We start from the raw sequence: 25,585 nt of genomic DNA on the forward strand, positions 1-25,585 counted from the left end.
ACAACTAGAGCAATACAAATTATTCTAAAAATACATTGGCTTACTGTGTAGACATTACTGCTTTAAAGTAAACAGCATTTTAATTATTTTTGTTCAACAATTAGAGCAATACAAATTATTCTAAAAATACTTACATTGGCTTACTGTGTAGACATTACTGATTTAAAGTAAACAGCATTTACATTTTTTTCAACAACTGGAGCAATACATATTATTCTAAAAATACTTACATTGGCTTACTGTGTAGACATTACTGATTTAAAGTAAACAGCATTTACATTTTTTTTTCAATAACTAGAACAATACAAATTATTCTAAAAATACTTACATCAACTGACATTAAAATACATTAAAAAATATTTGTTCAAAATAAATCAAGTAGTTTTCATTCTTTTGACTACATATAACATCAGATTTGTAATCTATAACCTAAAATGTAATATACCGTCCATCAGTTTTACAAAGATTTTTCATGGTTTGCATCAGCTTTTTGTTTTTCTTCAAGATTCTTTTGTTTTTCAGCCAGCATCTTAAGTTTTTCTTGTTCCTCTTCTTGCAGCTTTGCTTGCAATTCTTTTCTCCACTGATAAAAAGAAATTATACAGATAATATCTCAAAAATATTTTTAGATTGAGAATCAGCCAACATGATCTTATGCTACTAAATCATTGAGTATCAAGTTTTAAAAGTATGGTTGTGGAAACAACCTAGGTAAGATATATTTAAAGCACTCAAAGTTTTTAAAATGAGCCAAAAAGATATGATCAGTTAGCCTACACAAAAGTATTCTTAGAACTCAGTTCATAACACTCATCGAAATGTAAATAAGTTTTTAAAATTATAAAAGTTGTTTTTGTATAAATAAAAAGCTAAAAAAAACTTTCAATTACCTGGTCTTCTACAACTCTTCGCAGGTCATAACTTTTTCTTGTATTATAATCTGGGGCTTTCTCATAGAGTGCTGTTGCTAAATCAATCTCTTGTCTAAAAACAGAAAACAACTATAGTTAGCATTTATTCTACATTATAATTTACAAACTACAGATTTATTAAATTATTACAGTACCTTTAATCAGTCTATTAAACAACTAATAATTTAAAAATTATACATGGTTCTTATTTTTTAAATAATTAAGAAGCTAAAATTTCAAATTAGTCGGCATATACATTAAGACTATTAAGTTCAGAAGCAGACATCTTCACAAATACACATTCGTTTATAGAAAACCAACTTAAAAAAATTTTTTTACTAAGAAAATAACTTGAAGTTGAAAAAAAAATGTAACATCACCTAAGTGTTGTTCTTTTGGGTTTCTTTTCTTCTTCCTTGTTAGCATGTTTCACAAATACTAAATTATCTTGCTTGGGTGTAGCTCTTCTAATTGGAGTTGCAGTCAGTGGGGGTGGTAAGGGAGGTAAATAAATCATGGATAAACCTGAAGCTATTCTCATTCCAACAGTTGGAGATTGTTCTCTAACAATAGGGTCTTGCTGCTTAACACTAGGTAATTCAATCTGCATGAGAAGAAAATTACATGTAAAAAAGGACATTTCAAAATACATCAGTTTTTCTTTGATCATGATTAATTGGAGAGCTGAAAATAAATTCTTCAAGTATAACATCTAAATATAGTAAATATAGTATTTCAACAGAAAAAACAAAAAAAACAACCCATTTTTATTGACTAATGGGGACCGTCCGGTCAAAAGGTAGAGTGTTTGACTGCTTGCCAGACGGTTTTGAGTTTTGGTTCTCAATTCAGACTCATAACTGCAGGAAGTCCCTGCTGACCACACTATCCCTTCATATGCCAACGTCATTGAAACAGATGACCTCTACTTCATCTTGGGCACGAATGGGATAATATTGAAAAATGAACGTATAATATTTATTTTTTTTTAAATTGAAGAAAACATACCTTCTCTATTTTTAGAGCTTCCAAAATTCTGACATCTTTTTCTTGAGAATTTGCTTTCAGCAGAAAATTCCACGCAGCTGAATGCAGCCCTTCTCTGAGTTTATCACCTGCTAGACCTCTGCATATTTTTTCCAGCCCCTGTATTGCTCCATACCTCACCTTCCAACATAACTCCTCAGCTCCTGCATAAAAAAAACATCTCAATGTAATGATGTAATGCTCGTTAATTAAAAATGTTAGCTCAATTATGAGGTTTTGCTGGAATTAAGATTTCCGGACATTCTGAAATCAGGGCATAATTTAACAATTTAGTTCCCAAAAAAAAAACCCTCAGTTTTTTTTGCCATAACAATCATATTTATGATAGTTAATTTTTTAGTTGGCTACCCATCTTCCAATATATACCAACCTGGTTGGATCTACTTCATGCCTATCTGAGATTATTCAAATAAAATAATGTGTTGTTTTGAGCATGGCTGTGTTAATTCTTTATCAATAATATTAGATTTGATAATTAAATATTTTTTAAATCTTAATAAATTTAAGTGACATAATATCTGAACACTTAATTAAAAATTGAAACAAACCTTCATCAGATATTGCATTGTCAAGTTTAAAAAACACAAAATCCAAAAGACCAGCACTTGGAATAGATTTAACAAGACAACTTTTGTGACTTTGATGCAGGAGAGTTTCCACATCATTGTTGTCACCAACAAGAGCCAATTTTTGAATGACAGAGGAACTGCCATGTAGCACAATGTTTGCCAGGACCTCTGTGTATGTTACAGCTACTTCCCAATGCCATCCTGTTATGCCTGGCACTGTGTTTATCTGTTTAAAAAAATATGAGCATTGGCTTTACTTTTTAAAGGAATAACTAAGAAATAATTAAGAAAAATGATAGCATTGTACAAGTTGAAAATACTTTTAAAATTTAAGGATGTTTTATGTTCTTCAAACTTGTCTTATTTTATATTTATATATATATATTTGTCATTTAAAGTTCATCTTTGCCATTTCTATGTTGACTAAATTAGGTACTGTGAACATTTACTGGTATATTTGTCAGATGGCAACCATCCAGTGTTGTCTTTGATTGATCCTTCAATTGTGAGCCCTGTGAGTTTCGTTTGTTTGAGTTCTGTTGAACTTCACCACTATGTAAATGTGTTTCTGTAAGACAAAAAAAAATATTTCTGGTCTGCTAATTAACTAAAATAATTATATGCTTTTTATTATTTCTGTGATGATCATTTCATTTTCTAGTTGCTTCATGGGTGTTAATATACCAGGAATATTAAATATTGTAAAAGTTGTAAAAGAAAGTTTTAAGATTATTTTTAATGACAGTAGCAATAAGGCATTAAAAATCATTCATAGTTTTAAGATTTATTTTAAAATTAAATGTTACATCTAAAATCTAATTCGTACCGTGAATTTTAAATTTTTCTTTAGTTTTATTTGAAGAAATATCAGCATTTCCATTTGTTGTTTCACTGCTTGACTCAGACTAGAAAACATTATAGTACAAGATTATTGTGAATTTTAAAAAAATAAAAAAATAAATTACTTTTAAAGTTTCAGAAAATGTAGTTTGATTAAAACAAATAAAAATATACTGTGTTAAAGTAAACATAAAATAATAAGGTTAAATAATAATTTGAGGATTTTATTGACTTAAATAGGACTTACATTTTATTTTGATAGATGTTAATGGACACCAGCGAGAAAAGTCTCAAAGGTATTTGAGAGGTGTATAAATTCATTTTAAAATCTTGCACGGCGTAGTTACAATTAATATGGTTATAAAATCCTGTCTGTCTGGTTTTTTTCGGACTTTACTAAAGATTGGATGTATTTGATGTTTTTAATATTTTCGGTAACTAAATAAAAATTAAAAAAAAAGAAAAAACAATTTGGTTTTCACGTGTAATGGCGACATAAACAATGGCCGACATAAATTTTATTGTACACATTGTAAGCTAAAAATAGAAACAATAGGTCATGGTGTTTAAATTTGCATAGTTATTTAAAAATTTGATCTGCAAAGTTTTGTAAACAAAATAACTATAAAGTGGGGCTGTCAGAAATCGATCACGGAGTTCCTTTACAGCCAATCAATGTTTGTCTTACGAAAGTGAAACATCGGGTTATAACTTAGGCTTGATGAAAATAAATAGAAATGTAGCCTTAAACTCAACAAATTATTTTCAAGTTCTCTGGATCTGCAACTTGTATAGCATTGATTCTAAAAATATTACATTTCTGAATTAATTTTAGGCTTAAGTTTTTAATAAAATTTTATCTTTTATTAGTTTTATGGTCCTAAATCTAAAAAAGCACATTTTTATTCCATGTCAACAATATTACGGAAGGAATCTCGTCAACTCGCTGGTGTCCATTGCATATTCTACCTTATTTAGTGAATTGTGAAAATCATCCGAGTCTAATGAATGAGCTGACTTTTTTTCTTCCTCTTCACTTCTTTCAAAAATATCACTCAATGAAGAATTAGATAACTCTTCACTAATAATGGAAAAAGAGTGCTCCTCTCCTGTTTCTGTGGTGTCTTGTGAAGAGCTAGAGGTCTCTGTAAACAAACAACTCAGATTTCAGCCTGCTTTTCGTTTTGGATTTGCTTCCATAGCCTTTGTCCATCCAAGAACAAACTACAAGGCAGCAGTTGTTTGACTTTGGAGTTTTCAGAAAACTCTGAAATCAAGCAACCTACTGCCTTTCAGATAAGCTAAGGCGATGGAATTAAATTTAGAAAGAAAAGCAGACTGAAGGCAGAGTCAACAAGTCATATGGTGCATGTTGACATGCAATAGTTAATTATGTTGGAGAAAAACAATGACTTTGGACTTCTTGCTTGACTAATTGTTGGCTGATTCTCTCACCCCTCCCCCCCCCCCCCTCAGAAAGAAGATGATGAAGTTGGAAGGCTAAAATTTAAATTTAAAATTTAATTTAACAAATGTTTAATTCATAAAGTTAGTCTCAGTCTCATGCTTCAGATTTGTCTAATTTCAAAAAGGATTCTAGAAGAAATATGTCAACACAGACTCTTAAAAAACTCACCAGTTGAACTGCTTCTTCCACTTAAAGGGGGACTAAATAGATAATCTGGATTAATCTCCCCTTTTGCTAGATGTTGAAGGACTTTGAGGACAGCAATGTTGTTTTTGGCAGCTTCACCAAGAATTTGAATGGCAACAACCCCATCAATCCTGTTCAAATTTTTTTAAAACACTGTATGTGTGTTAATCTGTGTTATTGAGGGTATACTCATACACATATAAATCTGTATTCACAGATTTTTCACCATAAAATCCAAGCATAACTAATTATCATGGTTAAAAAGCATACATTTGAAATAGATGTAGGCCTATTTATTCTTTGATGCATTGACCAATTAAAACAAAAATAAACATGACTAACTTATTAGTCTATTCATGTATTCACAACCACAGTCAATTATAAAAGCTGCAGAAAAAAAAAGTTAATAAAAATATTGGATCAAATTCCCATTGCACACACCATGTTTCAGTTGCCAGGCCTAGCCCACAGTGTGCTAAGGCTCTAAGAGCATCTGCTAAACCACCACCAATGCCACTGGTGCACCTCCAAACATCCAGGGCATGCCATAAAGTTGGGCTAAGATCATGCACAGAGCTGCTTATGGCGCCACTTCCAACAGACCGGCTGTCGTCACGGTTCTGTCGTTCATACAAATCTTTTGTTGCCTATTGAGAAAACGATGATCTAATTTTCAAAATTATACTAGCCAGTAAAGGTAATTTAAAAAATCATACACAATATGTTAGTTTATACTAAATTTATCTTAATACATACTGGAATTGATTTTTTTTATTTTTAAAAACTTAAACCTTTTTTTTGTAAGGAATTTTTAAAAAAATCAATGTTTAAAAAACAATTTTTTTTTTAGAAATATTAAAACTGCAGCTGTTTAAGTCAATAAATTTAATAAACAATGTTTTAGCTCAGCATCACATTAACAATAAATTAAAAATACAATGTATCATACCAAATTCAATGCCTTTATGTTGTGCTTTTGTACATCTTTTAATTTTCCTTCATTTTGCCCATTACTTGAATTTGACTGTTGCTCAGTTAAAATTATCTTCCCAACTTCAATTATAAACTGCAGGGAAAGCAGTGCATTCGGGAATGGGCTGTAAAGCCCTAGAATGTCTTGCAGTCCTGATGAAAATAACAACAGCCTTTATTTAAAGCAAGGTTATGTTACCAAATTTTAAAACTCGTATCTGCAAGCAAAATTAACACTTTAATTAAAAGTATTCTAAAATAGTCAAATAATATTAATATCCAGCATTATAAAAAGCCTTAAATTTTTAAAATTACAAAAAATTGTAGAAAGAAACCATTTAAAATGTATTCCTTTTTTGGAATAGACCATATACTTTTGAATGATTTTTATATGAGTACTAACATACTTTGTTTATTCTTATAAAATTGCAATTTATGTTAACTTTACTACCATGTATGTAAGTATTCAGTCGATTCTTAGATTCTACATATCCTTGCAGTTGTCCAGCCATGTGATGATAAAATAACCTTTCAAATACCAACATTCCCATCTAAAACAAATGAATTATTATAGATTAGCTTTTAATTAAAAAAAACACCATAATACTTGTAATTAGTGAGTTTACAGTAACATTTCTAACAAATCAGTAGTCAAGCATAGTCTTAAGCAATTTTGAAACACACTGTGTATAGAAGAGTTTACACAAATTTAAGATTTCATCATCATTATATTTTCCTGTATGTCCCCAAGACATGGGGCAGATGAAGTAGAGTTCAAATGTTTCAATGATCTTGGCCTAAGGGGGGGGGGGGGGGGGGGGGTGGATAGATTGGTCAACACTATGCCCAGCTGCCTTAATTTCCCTAACATGAGCCAGGTACCCATCAGAGCTGGGTGGAATCAGGAACGTCCTAGATGCTCAAGCTCAGGATTTGAACTTGAGACTTCAAAGTTAGCAGTCGTAAGCTCTACTTTCTAACCATGCAGTCCCCTAAAACATGGACATAATAGATAAAAAAAAACAATAGCAATTCAAACCTTCAACAGCTTAATTTCAACTGTTTTTAGAAAAGACTCATGCACAGATTCTGTTCTCAGTGAATACAGCATTGTCTCAGCAAGGAAAAACAGAGCAGGGATGTGGTATTTTTCTAAAGGTGATACATCCAGTGATACCACAAGTACATCTAAGCATTCTAAAAAGTAAAACATATATGATCAAAAGATTTTTTTAAAAATTTAAGTAAAAAGGAATACATTTCACTGCATTTTTAAAACTTAGAAATTACAATCTAGGAATTTGGGAAATGACTTTTTTTGTTTACAAACAAACCTAAACTTTTAATAATTTCTAATTAAGCATGTATTTAAAAACAGTGAAGGTAGATTATAGTGACTTTTGATAATCATTATAATCAGAAGGAATATTATTTTTATTCTTTTACTTGAATTTGTTTATGTTACTTGTTAATTTAAAAATTGTGAACACTATACCCAGAGGTGAAGCAACCCATACTAGCATCCCGGACAAACTCAATTTTGTTTTCCCATAACCCCAAATTTGTGTCCCCTAACCCCAATTTTGTGTACCCAACCCCCTTGTTAGGAAAGGTAAGGGGGCACTTTTTACCAATACCTTAAAATTTTTTATTTTGGTGTCATACAACGGATGCAGGAAATGGTTAAGTAAGTCTGTAAAGCCATACAGCAGCCTATTTTCTTAATATCGACTGTATAATACAGTAATGCAACTCTCAGAACAAAGCCTTTTATTTTTTTCTACCCCATTTGGCACCACCCTGGGTCAGGCACTCAGGCACCACCTGCCCTTCCCTATAGATGTGCCTCTGACTAAAACATGTATAATTTGAGCAAATATAGAAACAAGGAAATAAATAAAATTATGTTTGAGAAAATGGCTACAATATGTAAGACTTCTCTTTTTTTTTAAAACTTTTTATTACAGTGTAAAAACTAAGTTTATAAATATTTTAAACTCTTGAAAATGATACAAGATTATTATTCAAATTTAGCATTAATTACCTTCTTGTATTCTCCCCTTGCATTGAGATAGTTGAGCCATCTCTGTCCATGCTAGTGGAAGGTTAACATGGGACCCACGTCCAAAGTTTTTAAGACCAGAGCGTCTCTGATAAGTAAACTTGTATTTATAAAACTACTGATCATTGAAAAAGTTTTCACAACTGAAAATTTTCACTTTATAAATTCTAGGTACAAAAATTAACTATCTTTCTATAAATATGTTTATCATTTTCAAACTGACCTTGGATCTTTCTAATAACTTTCTTGCTTGATCTTCATATTTTTCTTTTGTCAGGTAATTTTCTGCACTATTGAAAAGTTCAATAAATTCCTCTGTAACTTCCAAAGGATTTCTAAAGAAACAAAAAGGAAGAAAATTATTACAAACTCTTTTGAAGAAGAAAAACATATCTAATTCAACATTCCTTTTTATTAAAAGACAAAAATACATAATAGTTTTGTTATCGAATTACAATTGCTTCATCATATGTTACTTTTATTTAATTTTATTGAATTGTTCTGACTGAAATAAACATATCATTTAAGAAAATAAATCAGCTAGATCTACCTATGAGTTTGAATAGCATTTTTATTCTCAGTATTAGATAAAAGAGTTTGTTTCAGTAGTCTCTCTTGAAGTTCAACCCTTTGACTGCTGGAAATAATTCCAAACTTGTGAACCACTGGAAGCTTTGTGACTGGCATTATGATTTTCTGAGCTGGTTCATTTCATGCCTGCAGAAATGTAGATATCAGATATAGTAGTACAATTGCCAAAAAAATAAATATGCCCAGGAACTTAATTTATTATAGTATTATATTAATTATAATTATTTTTTTTAATTAACTAGGCCTAATTAGTAATTAGTACTAATTAAATTATTTGTTTTTAAAAATTAGGCAATATTAATTTAATAATTTTATTAATTAGGCCTAATTAATTAGGCCTATAGTTATACAGGCCTAATATCAAACATTATCAATTTAAATGATATTAATTAATAAATATATTATAATAGATCTAGATTCTACTTAAAATTATTAAAATTAAATCAATGACAATCACAATGTGAATGACTTGTGAAATTTTACTTAAATCTGATTCTGATCATTGAAATTCAATTTATTCATGAATCATGAAACAAAACTAGATCTAGTCATTTTAGTCTAGTCCGGACCACTGCACAGCCCTGACTTTTGAATTTATCAAAGACTCAGTCTAAATTAAATGTAGCTTGATAATTTTCTTACAGAGTTTAAAAAAAAAATTAAAACTATTTTTGTTACCATTATTGTCGTTATGGACGCAAAAACTGTACAATCTAAAATACGAAAACGAAACTATTAGTAGGAAACATTAATTTCTTTTATAATAAATTAATAACGATTTGACGAATAGTAATTAAACCCAATTAAAGTAATTTTCGTATGTTTAAAGATTAATTTTGAAACATCACACATGAAAAATTCATAAATATAATTTTTTTGTCAATTTTATCCCTTTAGATTGGCATTATTTAACCCGAATCTCTAATAAAAAGGGCACAAGTATCACTTCCGAGTCCAACGAGCTCTTATGTTTATCCTATTCAAGTTAGGAAAAATTAAGGCAGCTGTGCAAAGAACTGGTCATTCTACCCCTTCATATTCCGAGGTTGTAAAACAGACGAACTCTACTTCATCTGCCATACTGATCGTCAGACCCGAAAGGATAACTGAGTGGAATTATTTTTATTCTGTTTCTTTAAACAATTTTCCTTATTCATCAATCGGGAAAAAAGTTAAATCGCAACAATTTAACATAGATCTATTTAGAATCTAGAAGAAGAAAAAATATATTCAAAAGCGTAACTATTTTTTTTGTAAGTGTGTCATTGCATATTGGCATGGCCGTACATATTGAAAAATGCTGTATTATTATTTAGATTTCTAAGTATTTTTTCCTCAGCCACAAAAGTAACTAAATGTTACATAAACATGGTTTATTTAAAATAAATAAGCCTAGACTAGGCTGAATGCACTTTTTAATTTTTAAAGTTCTTATATTTGCAATGTTTTGTAGTTTTTATATCTTGTATTGTACACATTGTTATTCCGATATTAAAATTACTGCTGTATTTCATGCAAAGAGTGAGTTAATTGAATTAGCCAATTAGGCTAGAACTAGAAGCAGGAACTTGGCTAGAACCTAAACTCTAGTTCATGTTTTTAAAAATAAATTTTTCGGTAATTAGTAACATCAGTGTCTCCCACCAAAACGAAACGTGAAGTAGACACAACTAGATTAGATCAATTTGATCTAGATCTAGATCTGGATTTGATTTAGATCTATTGGATCTAATAATTTCAAAAGAAAATACGTTTAACATTTCCTCTACTTGCATGAGTTCTTTTTAGAAAATGTCTTTTTTTGGTGGAACAACCTCCACGCTCTTCGGAACACCAACGACTTCAGCCTCAACCGGGTTTGGAGGTTTCGGTGGAACGGGCACATCATCTACCGGTTTCGGAGCAGGTTCAAGCACAGGTTTTGGAACAGGAGCTAGTACTGGTTTTGGTACTGGAGCAAGTACTGGCTTTGGCACCGGTGCAAGTGCTGGGTTTGGAACGGGTACCTCAACAGGCTTTGGAACAGGAGCATCAACTGGTTTTGGAACTGGAGCATCAACTGGTTTCGGAACTACAGGAGCAACACCTGGCTTTGGAACTGCTGGGGCAACCACTGGTTTTGGAACTGCTGGGGCAACCACTGGTTTTGGCACGGCTGGAGCATCAACTGGTTTTGGAGCAAGTGCAGGAGGCTTAGGGACATTTGGAACTGGAACAAATCCAGCTGGAGGATTTGGAACAGCACCTACAACAACTTCATCATTGTTTGGTGGTTTTGGGACATCAACCTCGTCATCACCCTTTTCTTTTACCACACCAACAACATCAACTACAACAGGTTTGTGATTTACTGAATATGTCAGGTTTTATTTTTATTAGGCTATCAATAATAAAATTATTATCCAGTAGCCAAACTCACCACCACTTACCAAACAGCATAGTTTGGTTGTCTGAGTTCATCAAATGTTAAAAATTTACCAGTTCAATTAATGACAGTAAAATGGTTTACAGTTATCCTCTAATTTTAATATTAGGTTTCATTTCAAAACTTTTTTTTAAAAAAATGTCTAGGATTTGGAGGATTTGGTACAGGATCAGGAGGATTTGGTGCTGGTCTTGGATCTACTGGAGGCTTTGGAGGTTTTGGTGGAGCCTCAACTTTAGGTGGGACTGGTACATCAACTTTTGGTACTCCAGGGCAATCAGCATTTGGAACTGGTGCTGCCTTTGGTGGAACAACTGGTGGTTCAACTTTCAGTGGTGCTGGTGCTTTTGGTGCTCCCACAGGGGGTTTGTTTAGTAAGTTTTTTTCCATTTTCTCTGGTAAAAACTTTTTTTAAAATACATTTTTTCTTAATTAAAGCAAAATTATTGCTGAATGGCTGAACATTTTTAGGATAGTTTCTCCACATTTTTTTTTTTTCATTTTTAAAATAAATAAAAATTCTCTAATATTTCACAACAGATCAAACAGCACAACAACAGGAAGAAGCTAATTTGGCAAATGTTGCTATGGCAGTTTCTTTACCCCAGATCTTTGGGGATGAAAGAGATGCTATCATTGCCAAGTGGAATCAGCTGCAAGCATACTGGGGTGTTGGCAAGGGATATTATTCTTCAAATGGTGTTGTAGAATTTAAACCTGAAAATCATTTTTGTAGATTCAAGGTAACTGAATTCTAAAAGTTTATTTATCCTTTTTATACACTACTGATTTTTTTAAAATACTTAATTTTGATAAAAACTAACATGAAATAGAAAGATTTATATTTTATTGCGCTAAGATAAATTTACAGGTTAAGCATTACATTTATGTGATTCCTCACAATGTTTTCAGTTGTTATAGTACTTATAGCTGATATTTAGTTTTTTAATCAGTCTCAAAGCATTGTTAATTAATGCTAATTTTAAAGTTGAAAACTGGTTAGTACTTGGACAACTATGATCCAGAATGATTTTTATTATTAGCTTTTTCCAAAATATGATTTGAAGAAATTTTTAATTTACCATAATTTCTAGCAGCTTCATAACAAGCACGATAGTTTGCACAGCAAAAGCTAATTTAAATGCTGTCAAGCTATAGGTTTTAAAATTTCACATTACATTTTTTGTCCACCTAAGAATAAGCAATTAGAGATAATTATACTCTTTAAATTAATATCCTAGTTGTTTCATATTTATTGCTCTAACTCTTAATACTCTTAGTCTAGGTGCAAAGGGGTAGGGTCACATATTATTAGAACATTAACTCATGAAGTTTTTAATTTTTTCACGCAAATGTTTTTTTGTTGTTATATATGAATTACACATTTCTTCTAGGCTTTGGGCTATCATCTAATTCCTAAAGGCAGTAATGACCTTGGACAGTTGGCATTGGTACTAGGGAGAAAAGAGGAAGAGGTAACAGCCGCCCAACAGCAGATTGTTGATACCCTGCAGAGAATTTTAGGCAATAAACCAACTTTAAGTGTTTGTGTTGAAGGGATCAAGCCGCTCCCAGAGGACAGGTTAGTTATGTTCTGTACAGTTATAATTTGTAGACATTTAATAGTTGGATTAAAAGTATACACTTTAATCCAGTGGTTTATAAACTAATGCGGTTTTAAAAAAATATTTGTTTGCACTTAAACTTTAATAGTCACAAAAATATATTAAATTTCTCATCATGAACTTTGATAAAACTAAATATAATATGATTTTAGAAACTACATATTTTAAGAAATTATATAGATGTTCAGCTTTCCTTGTTGAGTATTAAAAAGGAATGTATTTAAAAAATTATTTTAGTTTAAAGATTTCTTTCTTCTTTCTTTAATCAGAACAGAGATAGTTATCTACATCCTTGAGAGGCCAGCCACAGGCCCTGCCAAGAGAGTGCTTGCTAGTGATTTGTTCAACGCTTTAAACCAGGCCACACTGAAGAGTCAACTAGTTTCACAACTGAATGTAGAGAATATGCTACCTAAAGTTGGCTGGACAGAAGAACAACTGAAAGAGTATTTAGACAAACCCCCGGCAGGTAACTCTTAACTTCATCGTTCATGTAGAAAGATTTATTTTTTGTTTTAAGTTACAATTCTAACTTTTATTTTAAAGAACAATTCCATATTGTATTGGGTTAAAATACTAAATAAAATATTCTAAATACTCTGAAAAATATAGAAATAAAAATTTAATAAATTACTGTTACTGTGTTGTAATGGTTCTAATTTTATTTGTATTATACATAATCAGGATTACCGTTATGCAGATGTATCATTAACAGTATATACTGTTCATTGTTATAATTTTAAAAGTTAAAACTTTTTGAAATTCTGTTTCGTTCAATTTGTGTGCTTTATTGTTTAGGTGTTGATCCTTTACTGTGGCAGCAAGCTAAGCTTGATAACCCCGACCCTGAGAGATACATACCTGTTCCAATGATAGGATTCAAGGAGCTGCAGCGCAGGTTAAAACACCAAGCAGAGCAAACAAAGCTGTACCAGCAAAGGCTTGATGTGGGTGGTGTATTGTAAATCTAACAATTAATTTAGATTAGTGTTTACTCAATGTCTGGTTTAATTACTCCAACTCTTTAAAAAAAGATGTTGGTATTGTGTATACAGTTGTGTTTAAAAATGTATCAGTTGTGTTTTATTAGTAAAATGTACATTAAATCATTAAAAAAATATTACAGGTGATTGCTTCAGATCTGGCAGATTTGCAAACTCAGCACAGTACGATGCTGTCTAAAATGGAAGACTATAAACGTAAAGATTTAGAACTTGGTCATAGATTGTTGAAGGTAAATTTAGTTTTAATGCTTACCAATGACATACTTTATATATATACTATAATGCAATATTAAATCATATTATTGCTTTAAAAAAAATAGTAATTAAGAAACCTCGTTATCGCTAACCAATTGATTTATGTTAAACTATTAAATGATAATGTGATACGATTTTAGGGTTATATTATTTTTTCACTTCTTTATTGAAAGCACCCCATACTTCTTCACTTTTTGTAAACGGCAAGCAGAGTAATAAAGATTTTATGCCAGTATCTCTTCTGTTAAGTAATTTTTAGGGCTGATGTTGCTTTATAACTCAAGTTAGAGCTTTAATTACGAGTGACCCAAAATGATTCTGTGCTCATGTAAATCTAGATAGCTATTTTTTATGAAGTTGACATTAAAGCATGTTTTCTTTTTCTTTGGTTTAGGTGATAGTCAAACAAGAAATTTATAGAAAAATGGGATATGCCATACAAGTAGAGGAAGAAACTCTGAAAGTTCAGCTGGAACAATTACAGGTGGAACTTAACCACCCAACACAGTTTAAGGTAAAGTGACAGATTGTACTTTTTTTAGTGGGGGGGGGGGGAAGAGAAAGCATTTCTTGTTTTCCCCATGTTCAATTCAACAATTTCTTACAGAAGTTCATACTGTTTTCTTGACTATTTGATCTTTTGTTTTGTAAATTATAAACTTCTTATGTAGATACATTTTTAAACATTTTGTTAAAATTTTATAGTGTTTTGTCTCTATTTCTGTAGGGACGTTTAAATGAGCTCATGTCACAAATGAGAATGCAGCTTCAAATGGCCTCTGGCAGGGCTGACCCCACCTACCAGATGGATGGTGAGACACAATCAGAGATAAGAATAGTAAGCTGTTTTTTTTTTATTTTGTCATTCATTTAGCTCATACAATGTTTATATCCATTAACTTACACAGTGCTAAATTAAAAGGAACAAATTGGTTAGACTAGATCTCCACATATTACTAGTTGATGTGGGTCCTTATCATTTAACTATGAGGTACCATTAAAAAAATACTATTAGCGTATACAGTATATTGCAAATGGTTCCCAAAAAATGCGCAATCGAAAAATTATGCAATGGAAATCTGTTAGGAAAAAAAGGCCCAAAAATAAACCAATTATACCAATACACTTTTATTTTGTCATATCCCGTGGGAAATTAGTTTATAATGCTACAGTGTACTTGTAATTATTCTTTGTTAATATTTTTAAATGCTGGATTTAAAAAAAATATTCCCTTGTGCTGTTTTTTCTCATTGTACATTCCCAGTCACCGTTGTAAATCATTAACGTTGGCCTCTGAATCTCACAGTAGACAGTCTGCTTTAATTTTTAAATGATAAACAAAGTAACACAACAACAAAAAATCAGTTTTGATGACAAATATTTTTAATTTTCCCCCAGATTCTCAAACAACAACAAGAAGGTCTCCAACATCTGATTGACATTATCAAAGAGGACGCTGCCGACCTGCAGCTCATTGAACAAGGCATCTCCAAGTCCCCAGCTAGATGATTTAAACCTGTTTCTTATGCTTCAGCCTCTGAGAATTTTGAGAAGAATTGTTGTTTAAAAAGAATTAACAATTATTAACCTCACAAGACCAATGTGTTCTCTAAACTTGATATAGAAATGAGAAGTAAAAAATATTAAGGTTTTCGATAGATATTATTTTGAATATGCAAGGTATCTTTTCAACCATGTAATTGTTTAATTTTTTTTTTCTAATGTGGCTCATTCACATACGTTGGTGTCAAGTATTAATCTAAGCCATGAATTAAACAGTTGATATGGTCAAGTATTGTAAAAAATATCGATTTAAATTGTTGTACATTTTGCTGATACATTTTTACCATGCACTTAAGTTTCAAGAAACAACTTCTTAGCTCAAATTTGACTTCTGAAAATATTTTAATAATTAGATTATGAAAGATTGGTTTCAATACTTTCAAGTTCTCAAAGTATAATAAAATAGGTTTAATATTATCCAGCTAATTTAAAGTAAAATTGACATTTTTAAAAATGAAAAACATCTTAAAGTAATATAGGCATTTTAATAGATATTGTTCATATTATTTGTAATTATAAGAACCCATAAATGTTGTTGTAAATAAATGATTTAAAAACACTTGTTTTTGTCTGTTTTTTATTTAAAAGTTGTCATAAACAAATGTTTGTAAAATAATTGACCAAGATTTACATTTAACTAGTATTAAGAGTAATTTTTAAATTAAAACTAATTAATTTTAATAATGTATCACTGAAAACCATGTCAAACCCATTCTAAAAAAGAAGTAATACCTATGGATAAAATAGGCAGCCTTTGCATTGGTTAAGCATAATTTATTAAGCAATTAACTAACTAAACACTAGTTGTCAGCTACCTGCTTTTTGTTTGGTAATAGTATAGTGATGTAGGGTAGATAAAAAAATGGGTGAAAAAACACAGCTTTAGTGTCTGGTCTCATGCAAAATAAAAGTATGAAAACAGACAAGCATAAAAAGAAATAGTGTCTGTGAAACTAGCCAAAATATCTTTAGGTACAAAGCGTGCTATTACTCAGCGAGTTCAAACACACATTTTAAAAGGATAAAAAAGCTCGACATCAATAAGCTGGACTGATAATGCAAGAAACTATTGACACCAGTCAGTTGAAACAGGTATTTTTAGATCACAGAAATAGTGAGTGATTTAAAAAGTCGACGTGCCTTTTTGCCAATTATTTTACAAACCCTCAAACATACGAAAAAGTCAGATCCTAGCTATTCAAAATGAAATGTCACTACAGCCCTAAAATTGCAAGGAGTTGAGGGGGCTATTGCACTAAAATAAATTCGATTTCTTATTTAATATATTAATTGATCTATTTCCCTCTATAAGGGAATGTAAGAACTTGTCAAGTGTTTGCGGTTATAATTACGTCAATGCAGAAGTATCGCATTTTGAATTTTCAAAACTCTTTTTAAGCGTGTGACACCTGTAATTGAATTATTATAATTTGGGTTGTTTATGAAAAGTTTAAGGCCAATCGTAAACATTTAAAAGTGTTGAGTGCCGTAAAGGACACTGCCAGAAAATCGAAAAAAATTCATAACTTTCTAACCGTTTTTTGAACAGGTATCTGCAAAAGTCGGGAAATTTTATTTAAAATAAAAGCATTGTATAATTCATATGGTTTTAATAAATAGAATATTAGTTTTATAGAAATAAAATTATAAATATTTCATTAAAATTAAACACTTTTAATCTTTTAAGTTATAATATAATTAATTTAATAAGCTTATTTGAATGGTAACAAGTTAAATAAATAATGCATATTAATAAATTTATATATTTTAGAAAAAATGAACAATTAAAGGGAAATAATGCAAGGGGAATAATACTACGACTTGGCTAAAATGATTCGTGTTTCTCACTTTAAAAATTGTAGAGTTGTGGACAAGAAATCTATATTAGATTTTAAAAAAGTTAATAGATTTAGTTTGGATTCGAATATATTATGTAATACAAAATCCCTCACTGATGTATTGCAGTCCTTTATTTACATTCCATATCATCAAATACATTAATAATCATTTTTTTTTCAGTACAGCTAGGTAATTATTTCTGTACTTATTTAAACAACTTTACATTGGTTTTTTTTTTCTTTTACATATTTATACACAATATTTTGTGCTCTTGGAATTTTCTTATTTCTTCTGTCTTCTTGTACACTTGTTTACACTTTCCGTTACTTGTTTTTCTTTTTTCTTGGTTGTATCAGGTCTTGTTGTGTATTAATGAAAGGGCGAGTCTTGTGTAGCTGTTTTCTCGATGATGGTAGGGTTGGTCGATTGGGGTAGAGCTTGGAGAAGATAGGTGAGGTGGCGTCATCGTTTTGCTTAGGTTGCTTTGTTTCATTGTTCATTTTATGAGTGTAGTTTGAGAGAGAGAGAGTGAGGTTGCATCGTAGGGTATTCTTGCGTAGTCGAGTAGTTGAGGTGGGCGAAATGATGCTGTTGAAGATAGTTTATTTTACGAAGTTGGTGATGTCGAGTTGATTGTGTATCGTAGATGAAGTTTTGAGTAGTTGAGCTTTGATCTGGTATTCTGACGGAACCTCCCACTAAGATTTATCCTAGGTGTGTGTCGTCAAGGGCCTAGTGCACTTCGAAGGATGTGTGGGCGCAACCTCACAGCGATCGATGGCGAGATTTGCAATTGATTGCTTATTTACTTAGTTGAGGAGTTGATTTGACCCCGGCAGCCAACCCTGAAAAGGGCTGACCAACCAATGGCTAAGATCAGTGCAGAACCGAGAACAGATACTATACGTGAAGTGATTACTTGCCATCTTCTTTTTTTTTTCATCTTTACATTGTTTTTTGGAGTGCCTTGGGGCACTGTCAGAAAATATATAAGTCATAAAGCGATTTATTTTACTCATAACTAGATTACAGAGGAGAAAAATATTTAAAATACAATATTTTTAAAATTAATATGGGTTGCAAAGAAAAGATTATAAAATATATTAATAAAACCTAAAACAAATAATAATATTTTTAAACTTTTTATTTTAAAATCTTAAATATAAATAAACAAGTAATCGTACTTTTATCAGTAAGTGTTAAATAAAAAACCACATGATAATAAAGTAATAAGGTTTAAAAAAAAAAAAAAATAAAGGGGAGACAATGCAAGAGAAATAGCCCAATCATTAATTAATATTACTTTACGAACATTGGGGCAATGGCTAACAGAATATTTTTTTTAGCGCAATTTCCATTCTGGAGAATTGCGTTTATTAACTCGTCATTTCTGGGAATGGATGGATGAATGTATGGATGTGTGTCCGGGCTTTAAGTCGTATCTCCTCCTCAACGAAGCAATATCGATGACTAGTTACAAAAGCAATTATGTTAAGCAAGCTACGAGGATGAACATAGGCCATAAAAATTCCGGGTTTCTTTCATGGATTTCCCGAAAAAGCCAAAAAACCTCGAGAAAATGCAGTTTTTTTGCCCATATCTCGGCAACCAGACCACTTAGCGACTTGAAACATGTACCAATCGATTCCTGCCATAATTTAGAACAATATTGCCGAAGAAAGTTTTCAAAAATATCCTTTAAAAAAAATTTTGAATTAATTAAAATTTGGACCGAATTAGTAGGCATGTTTTTCCAACCACACCACACGCGTCATCACGTTCAATAGCTGCGCCATCACGTTCAATGGCTGCGACATCACGTTTGGTAGCTAGGCGCGCAATGGTTTTTAGTCATGTTACTCTATTGTAAATAAAACATGTAAAATACTGAATTTTTTTAAAATAAAAAACGTTTTAATAACTAACCAATGGTTTTACTAACCCTGCTCTTGATTTACGCTACGACAGAGCTATTTTTAGATAACATAAGGAAATTGCGCTAAAATTGTCACTAGACTTTTTTAAATTACTTGTTTTTTAGATGAGAGCTGTGGAGCAAGCGACATTTTGTTCTTAAATACGAACAAGTTTAATGAGATCTTGAACAGATTTTTTGCAATGGAATGCAGGTGAAAGTGATAAAACGTGGATAAAATCAAAGATTACTGAATAGTAAACCAAGGTAAGGAGGAGTTCAGTATTTCTTCCAGACTTTTTTCTCCCCGGGGGGGGGGGTATTTGAAATTTATTTTGGGGGGGGGGGGCGGTAGACTGTTAAAAGAATATATTTTCTATATAAATTTCATTTCGTTCATCCCCAAAGAGATGCCTGGAAGAAACTCTGGAGGAGTTACAAAAAATTGTACAGTTGTAGAGGTTTAGTTAATATATCTCTTGCCTAGAACCAGACAACTTTATTCCGTTGCATTCTAAATCCACCAAGACATCATGGCAAACATTTGTGTGGCCATCTCTTAGCATTATTAAACAACACTTTAATTTCACTGAGTCCTTAATGTAAAGAAACTGTAAAGCCTTGTGTAAATTTAAAAAATGAAATTAGAATTTGTTTCTGGTGGCTAGTTCACTAAAGCTTTTTTCATCAATGTTGATATTCATCCAAATTTTATGGTCTACTTATTCACACTTGATTTTACTCCTACATTTCCGCACCTGTACCCAAACCTTTATCTGTTAAAGTAATAATTTCTCTTCAACAACAAGATTCTCACCAAATGAAAAACAGAAGCAGGATGGTTTTTTTTTCTAAAAATTATTTTAATACAGAAGTGAGAAAAACATTTTAAATTAAAAATAAAATAGCACCTTGTTTAAAAAATGTATATTTCAAAACAGTAACTTGTTTTACATAAAAGCATTGTGTAAAGTAGTAATAAAGTTATCTCAAAAATGTAAACATCAAAAAATCCATACTTTACCTCAAAACTGTAAATATTAAACATTTGATGTGTTAATTAATACTGACAAAGATTTCAACAAAATAAAAATCTTCTTTACATAAAATATATTGTTCAAACAGAATATATTTGCTTTAAAAAAAATTAAAATCACATTCTTCATTTGATAGCATGACACAAAGGAATCATTTGAAGAATAAATATTTAGGGAAGTTGACGCTATTTTTAATATAAAATAATCGGTCCCATGTAATTTAAATTTTAACTAATTTGAAGCATATAGACATTTTGTTACAGATAAACAATAATCGTGGAGATTCAGGTCACAATAAAAAAATGAGGTAAGGGAAGAAAAAGTATGTGTAAGAGTTTAAGTTTAAAGGTTAAATTATTTAAAATATATTGGGGAGGGGGGGGGGGGGGGGGGGAAGGTCACCTATAAACAATGTCACAGTCACACACCTAGAGGGGAACAGAGGTTTTTGACTTTTTTTCATGAGGGGGAGAGGGAGTTCAGACAGTGTAACTACACAATTTTGCATTTTCAATAAGGAAGTATAAAATTTGAATTTTAACCATTATTTAACACTTTTAAAGAATTTTTTTGTTGTAAATTACAATAAAATTGATCCATATACTCTGTGTTGACTGGAAGTATTAAATATTTTAGAAAGAAAAATTGCATTTATGGATGGACCCTTGCACCATTTTATTATTTTGCTAAAAAACCTAAACATTTAAAGCTCATCCTTTGGATTTGCAAAAGATAACCCATAAACCTCATCAAATCCTTGAATGACCTCATAAGGCTTGGAAGTCAAATAGGTTTGTAAATTTCGAATCATATCTTTCAAATGCTTATCAAAACGAATGTTGTGAACAGCGTCTTCATAAAAACTGCAAGTGTCTTTCACCACTTTATTCCAAGGTGTTGTGGTCCAGTTTAAAATTTGTTCTGCCTTGGTGACATCGACTGGGCCTGATCGAATTGATGGTAAGAGCATAATAGTATCAGGTTTGCTGCTTGTAAAAATGTTAATATTCGTAAGGTTTAATTCATTTTTTATGCCATTGACAAACTCCTTTAACGTGATGGTTTCTTTCTGCGCTACATTGAACACTTGGTCCACTGCCGCAGGTGGGACCTTGTTTACTAAGCTCACAATTAGATTCGCGACATCTTCAACATAAACCAAACTCATCGGCTGCGATGCCGTTCTTTCTGAAATCACCACATCCTGTTCTAAAAATGGCCTCAGCTTCATCCACAGCTGATACACCCACCAGCGGTACGTGTTATCACGAGGCCCAACTACGTCGGGTAGCCGTAGAATCACATACGCAGGTCCGTTCTTTTCCTGGCGGAAGGTGGATAAAATCTCCTCGCACATCAGCTTCCTGTGGCCATAACTCTCCTCCCTCTCTAGTTTTTCGCGCACTTCCTGTGAAGACGGGCGAACTGCGTCAGATTCTCGACTTGGTTCTGTGTGACTCTTTTCACATACCTGAAAAGTTAATCACAATTTTAAATATATATCAAAAGATTATTAAATATGAAATAGATTTTGTAATATCTAGGGCATAATTCATGATTAGTTAGCAAATTTTATTTGATGGGTGAAAATAGTGGAAGTATAAATGAAATTAATTCCTAATGATTGCGCAGATATTGATATATTATATACATAAAGCAATAGTAAAGAATGCACTTTAGACCTAGCAATCCATTGGCCGGATGAAGTTGAGTTTATATGTTTCTTGACCTGGACATATGAAGAGATAGTGTGGTCAGCATTTTGCCCAGCCGCCTTTACTTTCCCTAACATGAGTTAGGTACCCATCAGAGCTGGGTGGACTCAGGGACATTCTACTGACTTGAACCAGAATTCAACCTCAAGACTTTCAGGATAGCAGCTTAGAGCTCTACCATTTAGGCCACGCCATCCCATTTCTAGCTTCAATATCCCCCTCATATACCATGGCTACAGGTGCTACAGTGCCCTCTTCATATGAATTAAATTAATATTTAAATTCTAGATCTAACCATCAAACACATCACTAAAACACATATAAAATTATAATCTATTCTACAACAAGATAACCAACGTTCCCCTTCTAGCGCCTCACCAATACTCACATCATACACAGAGTCTGTGCTGATAAAGATATAGAGTTTGGTCTTGGCACCCAGCTTTTGGAGAGACTGGGTGAGAGTTTCTGGGTGGTAAGCACTGAAGTCTATAACAACATCAATTTTTTCTGAGTTGGCTGTGTAGTACATCAGCTCCTCACAGTTGATACCCTGGGTGGGGAAGAAAAAGAAATATTGTTTTGTAAAATTTCTATGCAAGTTGGATATACAATTTCATAACAAGTTAGATATAACATTTCTTAACAAGTTGGGCATAACATTTTTTAACAAGTTGGATATAAAATTTCTTAACAAGTTGGGCATAACATTTTTTAACAAGTTGGATATAAAATTTCTTAACAACTTGGATATACAATTTTTTAACAAGTTGGATGTAAAATTTCTTAACAAGTTGGGTATAAAATTTCTTAACAAGTTGGCAGTACATTTTTTTTAATAAGTTGGATATAAAATTTCTTGGCAAGTTGGATATAAAATTTCTTAACAAGTTGGGCATAACATTTTTTAACAAGTTGGATATAAAATTTCTTAACAAGTTGGATATAACATTTCTTAACAAGTTGGCATTACATTTTTTAATAAGTTGGATATAAAATTTCTTAACAAGTTAGATATAAAATTTCTTAACAAGTAGGGCATAACATTTTTTAACAACTTGGATATAAAATTTTGTAACAAGTTGGATGTAAAATTTCTTAACAAGTTGGATATAAAATTTCTTGGCAAGTTTTAGATTGATACAAATTTCAGTAAAATAAAACTAGAGTTTTATGATTAGTTGGTAAGACTGCAGTATTTTAGTAATGTTTTTTGCCCCTTAACAGGGTGACAAGATCAGATAGTAGACTGCTAACATATAAGTCTCAAGCTGAGTTCATGTGCTGATGCTGAGTCTGTAGGATGTCCATGAGTCCATCCAGCTATGATGGGTACCCAACTGAGGTTAGGGAAATAAAGGCTGCTGGATATAGAAATAACCACACTGTCCTATAAAATGTAGGGTTAACAGAAACATGAGAACTCTACTTTGTGCTTTACTGACCATCAGGTCTGAAAGAGTAAATTTCTTTTGCCTTCCTGTATCACATAAGGGTTTATAACTAGGGCTATGAAAGCATTACAAGGAAAGTGGAATAGCCTAAGAGATCATGGATGGAGAAGACCAGTAGAAAAAGAGGCAAAGGCTGCTGGGCTCACATGTGTGCAGTGGCGCAGCCAGGAATTGGTCATGGGAGGGGCTCAAAAATGTTTCCATATGTATATAGTCCTCTATATATATATATATATATATATATATATATATATATATATATATATATATATATATATATGACTACCGGTATATATATATGACTATATATATATGACTATATATATAGGTGTCGGGGTCCATGGAAGGGGTTATAAACCTCCCCCCCTAAACCCCCCCTTGACTGCCACTGCATGGGTGCAGATAAGGAGAGTCCAGCGGAGAGTAGTGATTGCGGCCCTTTGCTCCCCAGGGGTCACAAAGGATTAAGTCAAGCAGTATTACTATAAAAGAAATAACATCCTTATTTGCTTCCAGCATCATTAGAAATACTTACTGGTTGTAGCCGGTCACATTGGATATGATGGACAAATGGTTTGATTGTATACCCAGAGTCCCAGTACCAGTTGCCCCTGTTGACTAGGGTCAGGTTGTGTCCAGCAGCTATCAAACGCTCGGCTGTGCTACTTCCAATAAATCCATTGCCTGAAACAAGTGGATTTTAAAAAGGTCAAATAGAATATTCAAACAGTTCCAATTATGTGAAAGGCCATTTATAACAAATAAAGATAATTTTTGCCTGAGAGTTTTTTTTTAAGCAGAGAATTCTGTTTAACTTTTTGTTAACCTACTGAAATATTTTCAATTAAATGTTTTTGTTTGTTTTAAATTTGTCAAATTTCCTAGTTTTTAATTTCCAAAGTTAAATCATTTAAACAGTAACTGTACATTATGGACCTTTTGGTTTTGTAATTCAAATAGAGAACATCATTTTTCCAGAACAGTACAACACTGTACAATATTTACATTACATTCACAAATCCTTCTATTAAAGAATATATAAATATATATGTTGGAGCAGGAAAGTGATGTGGCTAAGAACTCTTGTCCCTACCCTTCTGTGATCCACTCTAGAATACACATATTTATATAAACAAGCATTAAATAAACTTTAAATAAACTTTACACTTTATAAAAAATATAAAAATTACAAATATGCACAAGAGTTTTGAACTTTTGACAGGCCAAAATCTCCAATCCCCATAATTGCCTTTGATTATAACTAACTTCATACATTACCTCCGTATAATTAGATTATAACTAACGTCATACATTTTGTCATTACCTCCGTATAATTAGATTATAACTAACTTCATACATTACCTCCGTAAATTAGAATTTGCTTGGCAATGAAGGGGACCTCCACTGCCATACTTCCCACATGGGATAGGCACAAGGAAAGACATATCACAAGACATCCTAGAGGACTCCTAGGGTAACCAATCGTCTGTGACATTGCAGTGATGCTCCTGTGATGCTGGTACTTTAATTAATTCAAGTTTTCCATTACTTCCACATCACCTGTTAGAGTATTATGAAGGTAACATTGTGTGCATGGTGGGGAGGGGGGAGGGGGCAATGATGTGCTGCTATATGGGTCTAGCAACACTACTGCCTCACTCCTTATGTTGGCCTTTTTAAAATTTGATATATGCGTGGTCCCATAGTAGAGGGATTAAAAATAAAGATTTAAGCAATATACATTAATATAATGATTATATACAGCTAACATACATAAAAATATATGCAGGGGAAGGTAGATCATTCATATCATTAAGAAAAAAATTAATTTGGAAAAAAAAAGTCAGAAAAAGTTAAATACCACTTTGAAGCAAATGGCAAATAAAGTGATGGCAAATTGTAGTTATTCTAGATCCATAAGCCAATACATTACATTAATAAGTTAATTAAAATAGTCATATACGTAGGTCAACATGCTACACACACCAGGTAGAATAGGCTACAATGCCTACATGTACAGGTCTAGATATCTAAATATAAACTAAATTATTATCAATATCTATATGAATACAAATTCGTAGATCTAAAAAATGTAATGATGTAGGAT

At 31.8% G+C, this 25,585-nt stretch overlaps 3 protein-coding genes across 3 annotated transcripts; 1 reads left to right on the forward strand and 2 right to left on the reverse strand.

Annotated features, from left to right (window-relative positions):
• Positions 1-176: 176 nt before the first annotated feature.
• LOC131939675 (transmembrane protein 232) lies at positions 177-8,767 on the reverse strand. Its single transcript, XM_059298134.1, has 16 exons — positions 8,606-8,767; positions 8,279-8,390; positions 8,038-8,143; positions 7,033-7,190; positions 6,445-6,544; positions 5,971-6,146; positions 5,463-5,668; positions 5,004-5,152; positions 4,337-4,512; positions 3,354-3,432; positions 2,977-3,095; positions 2,507-2,753; positions 1,920-2,101; positions 1,292-1,515; positions 891-984; positions 177-583 (listed from the first exon to the last, which is right to left on the reverse strand). Exons 1-16 carry the CDS (start codon positions 8,740-8,742, stop codon positions 458-460), a joined length of 2,391 nt encoding a protein of 796 aa, XP_059154117.1. The 5' UTR covers positions 8,743-8,767; the 3' UTR covers positions 177-457.
• Positions 8,768-10,391: 1,624 nt separating this feature from the next.
• Positions 10,392-16,067, forward strand: LOC131939686 (nucleoporin p54). The gene is made up of 10 exons (XM_059298149.1): positions 10,392-10,984; positions 11,218-11,445; positions 11,612-11,814; positions 12,466-12,653; positions 12,966-13,165; positions 13,495-13,643; positions 13,823-13,930; positions 14,350-14,469; positions 14,683-14,793; positions 15,354-16,067. Exons 1-10 carry the CDS (start codon positions 10,438-10,440, stop codon positions 15,462-15,464), a joined length of 1,965 nt encoding a protein of 654 aa, XP_059154132.1. The 5' UTR covers positions 10,392-10,437; the 3' UTR covers positions 15,465-16,067.
• Positions 16,068-20,746: 4,679 nt separating this feature from the next.
• LOC131939673 (uncharacterized) lies at positions 20,747-25,032 on the reverse strand. The gene is made up of 4 exons (XM_059298132.1): positions 24,841-25,032; positions 24,014-24,162; positions 22,413-22,577; positions 20,747-21,780 (listed from the first exon to the last, which is right to left on the reverse strand). Exons 1-4 carry the CDS (start codon positions 24,971-24,973, stop codon positions 21,013-21,015), a joined length of 1,215 nt encoding a protein of 404 aa, XP_059154115.1. The 5' UTR covers positions 24,974-25,032; the 3' UTR covers positions 20,747-21,012.
• Between the last annotated feature and the right edge of the window lie 553 nt (positions 25,033-25,585).

The sequence above is a fragment of the Physella acuta genome, unplaced genomic scaffold, assembly GCF_028476545.2.
Source record: "Physella acuta isolate Inbredline_101_S28 unplaced genomic scaffold, ASM2847654v3 ptg000289l, whole genome shotgun sequence".
Taxonomy (NCBI): Eukaryota; Metazoa; Mollusca; class Gastropoda; family Physidae; genus Physella; species Physella acuta.

Coding starts and splice junctions, on each gene's coding strand:
- LOC131939675 (XM_059298134.1), bottom strand. CDS start 8,742: ATGCCAGTCACAAAGCTTCCAGTGGTTCACAAGTTTGGAATTATTTCC. Junction 7,191..8,037: donor CAAGGGGAGAATACAAGAAG/GTAATTAATGCT, acceptor TTTACTTTTTAG/AATGCTTAGATGTACTTGTG. Junction 1,516..1,919: donor AAGCTCTAAAAATAGAGAAG/GTATGTTTTCTT, acceptor CTTCTCATGCAG/ATTGAATTACCTAGTGTTAA.
- LOC131939686 (XM_059298149.1), top strand. CDS start 10,438: ATGTCTTTTTTTGGTGGAACAACCTCCACGCTCTTCGGAACACCAACG. Junction 10,985..11,217: donor AACAACATCAACTACAACAG/GTTTGTGATTTA, acceptor AAAAATGTCTAG/GATTTGGAGGATTTGGTACA. Junction 11,815..12,465: donor ATCATTTTTGTAGATTCAAG/GTAACTGAATTC, acceptor CATTTCTTCTAG/GCTTTGGGCTATCATCTAAT.
- LOC131939673 (XM_059298132.1), bottom strand. CDS start 24,973: ATGTCACAGACGATTGGTTACCCTAGGAGTCCTCTAGGATGTCTTGTG. Junction 24,163..24,840: donor GCAAATTCTAATTTACGGAG/GTAATGTATGAA, acceptor CACTTGTTTCAG/GCAATGGATTTATTGGAAGT. Junction 21,781..22,412: donor GCACAGACTCTGTGTATGAT/GTGAGTATTGGT, acceptor TTAACTTTTCAG/GTATGTGAAAAGAGTCACAC.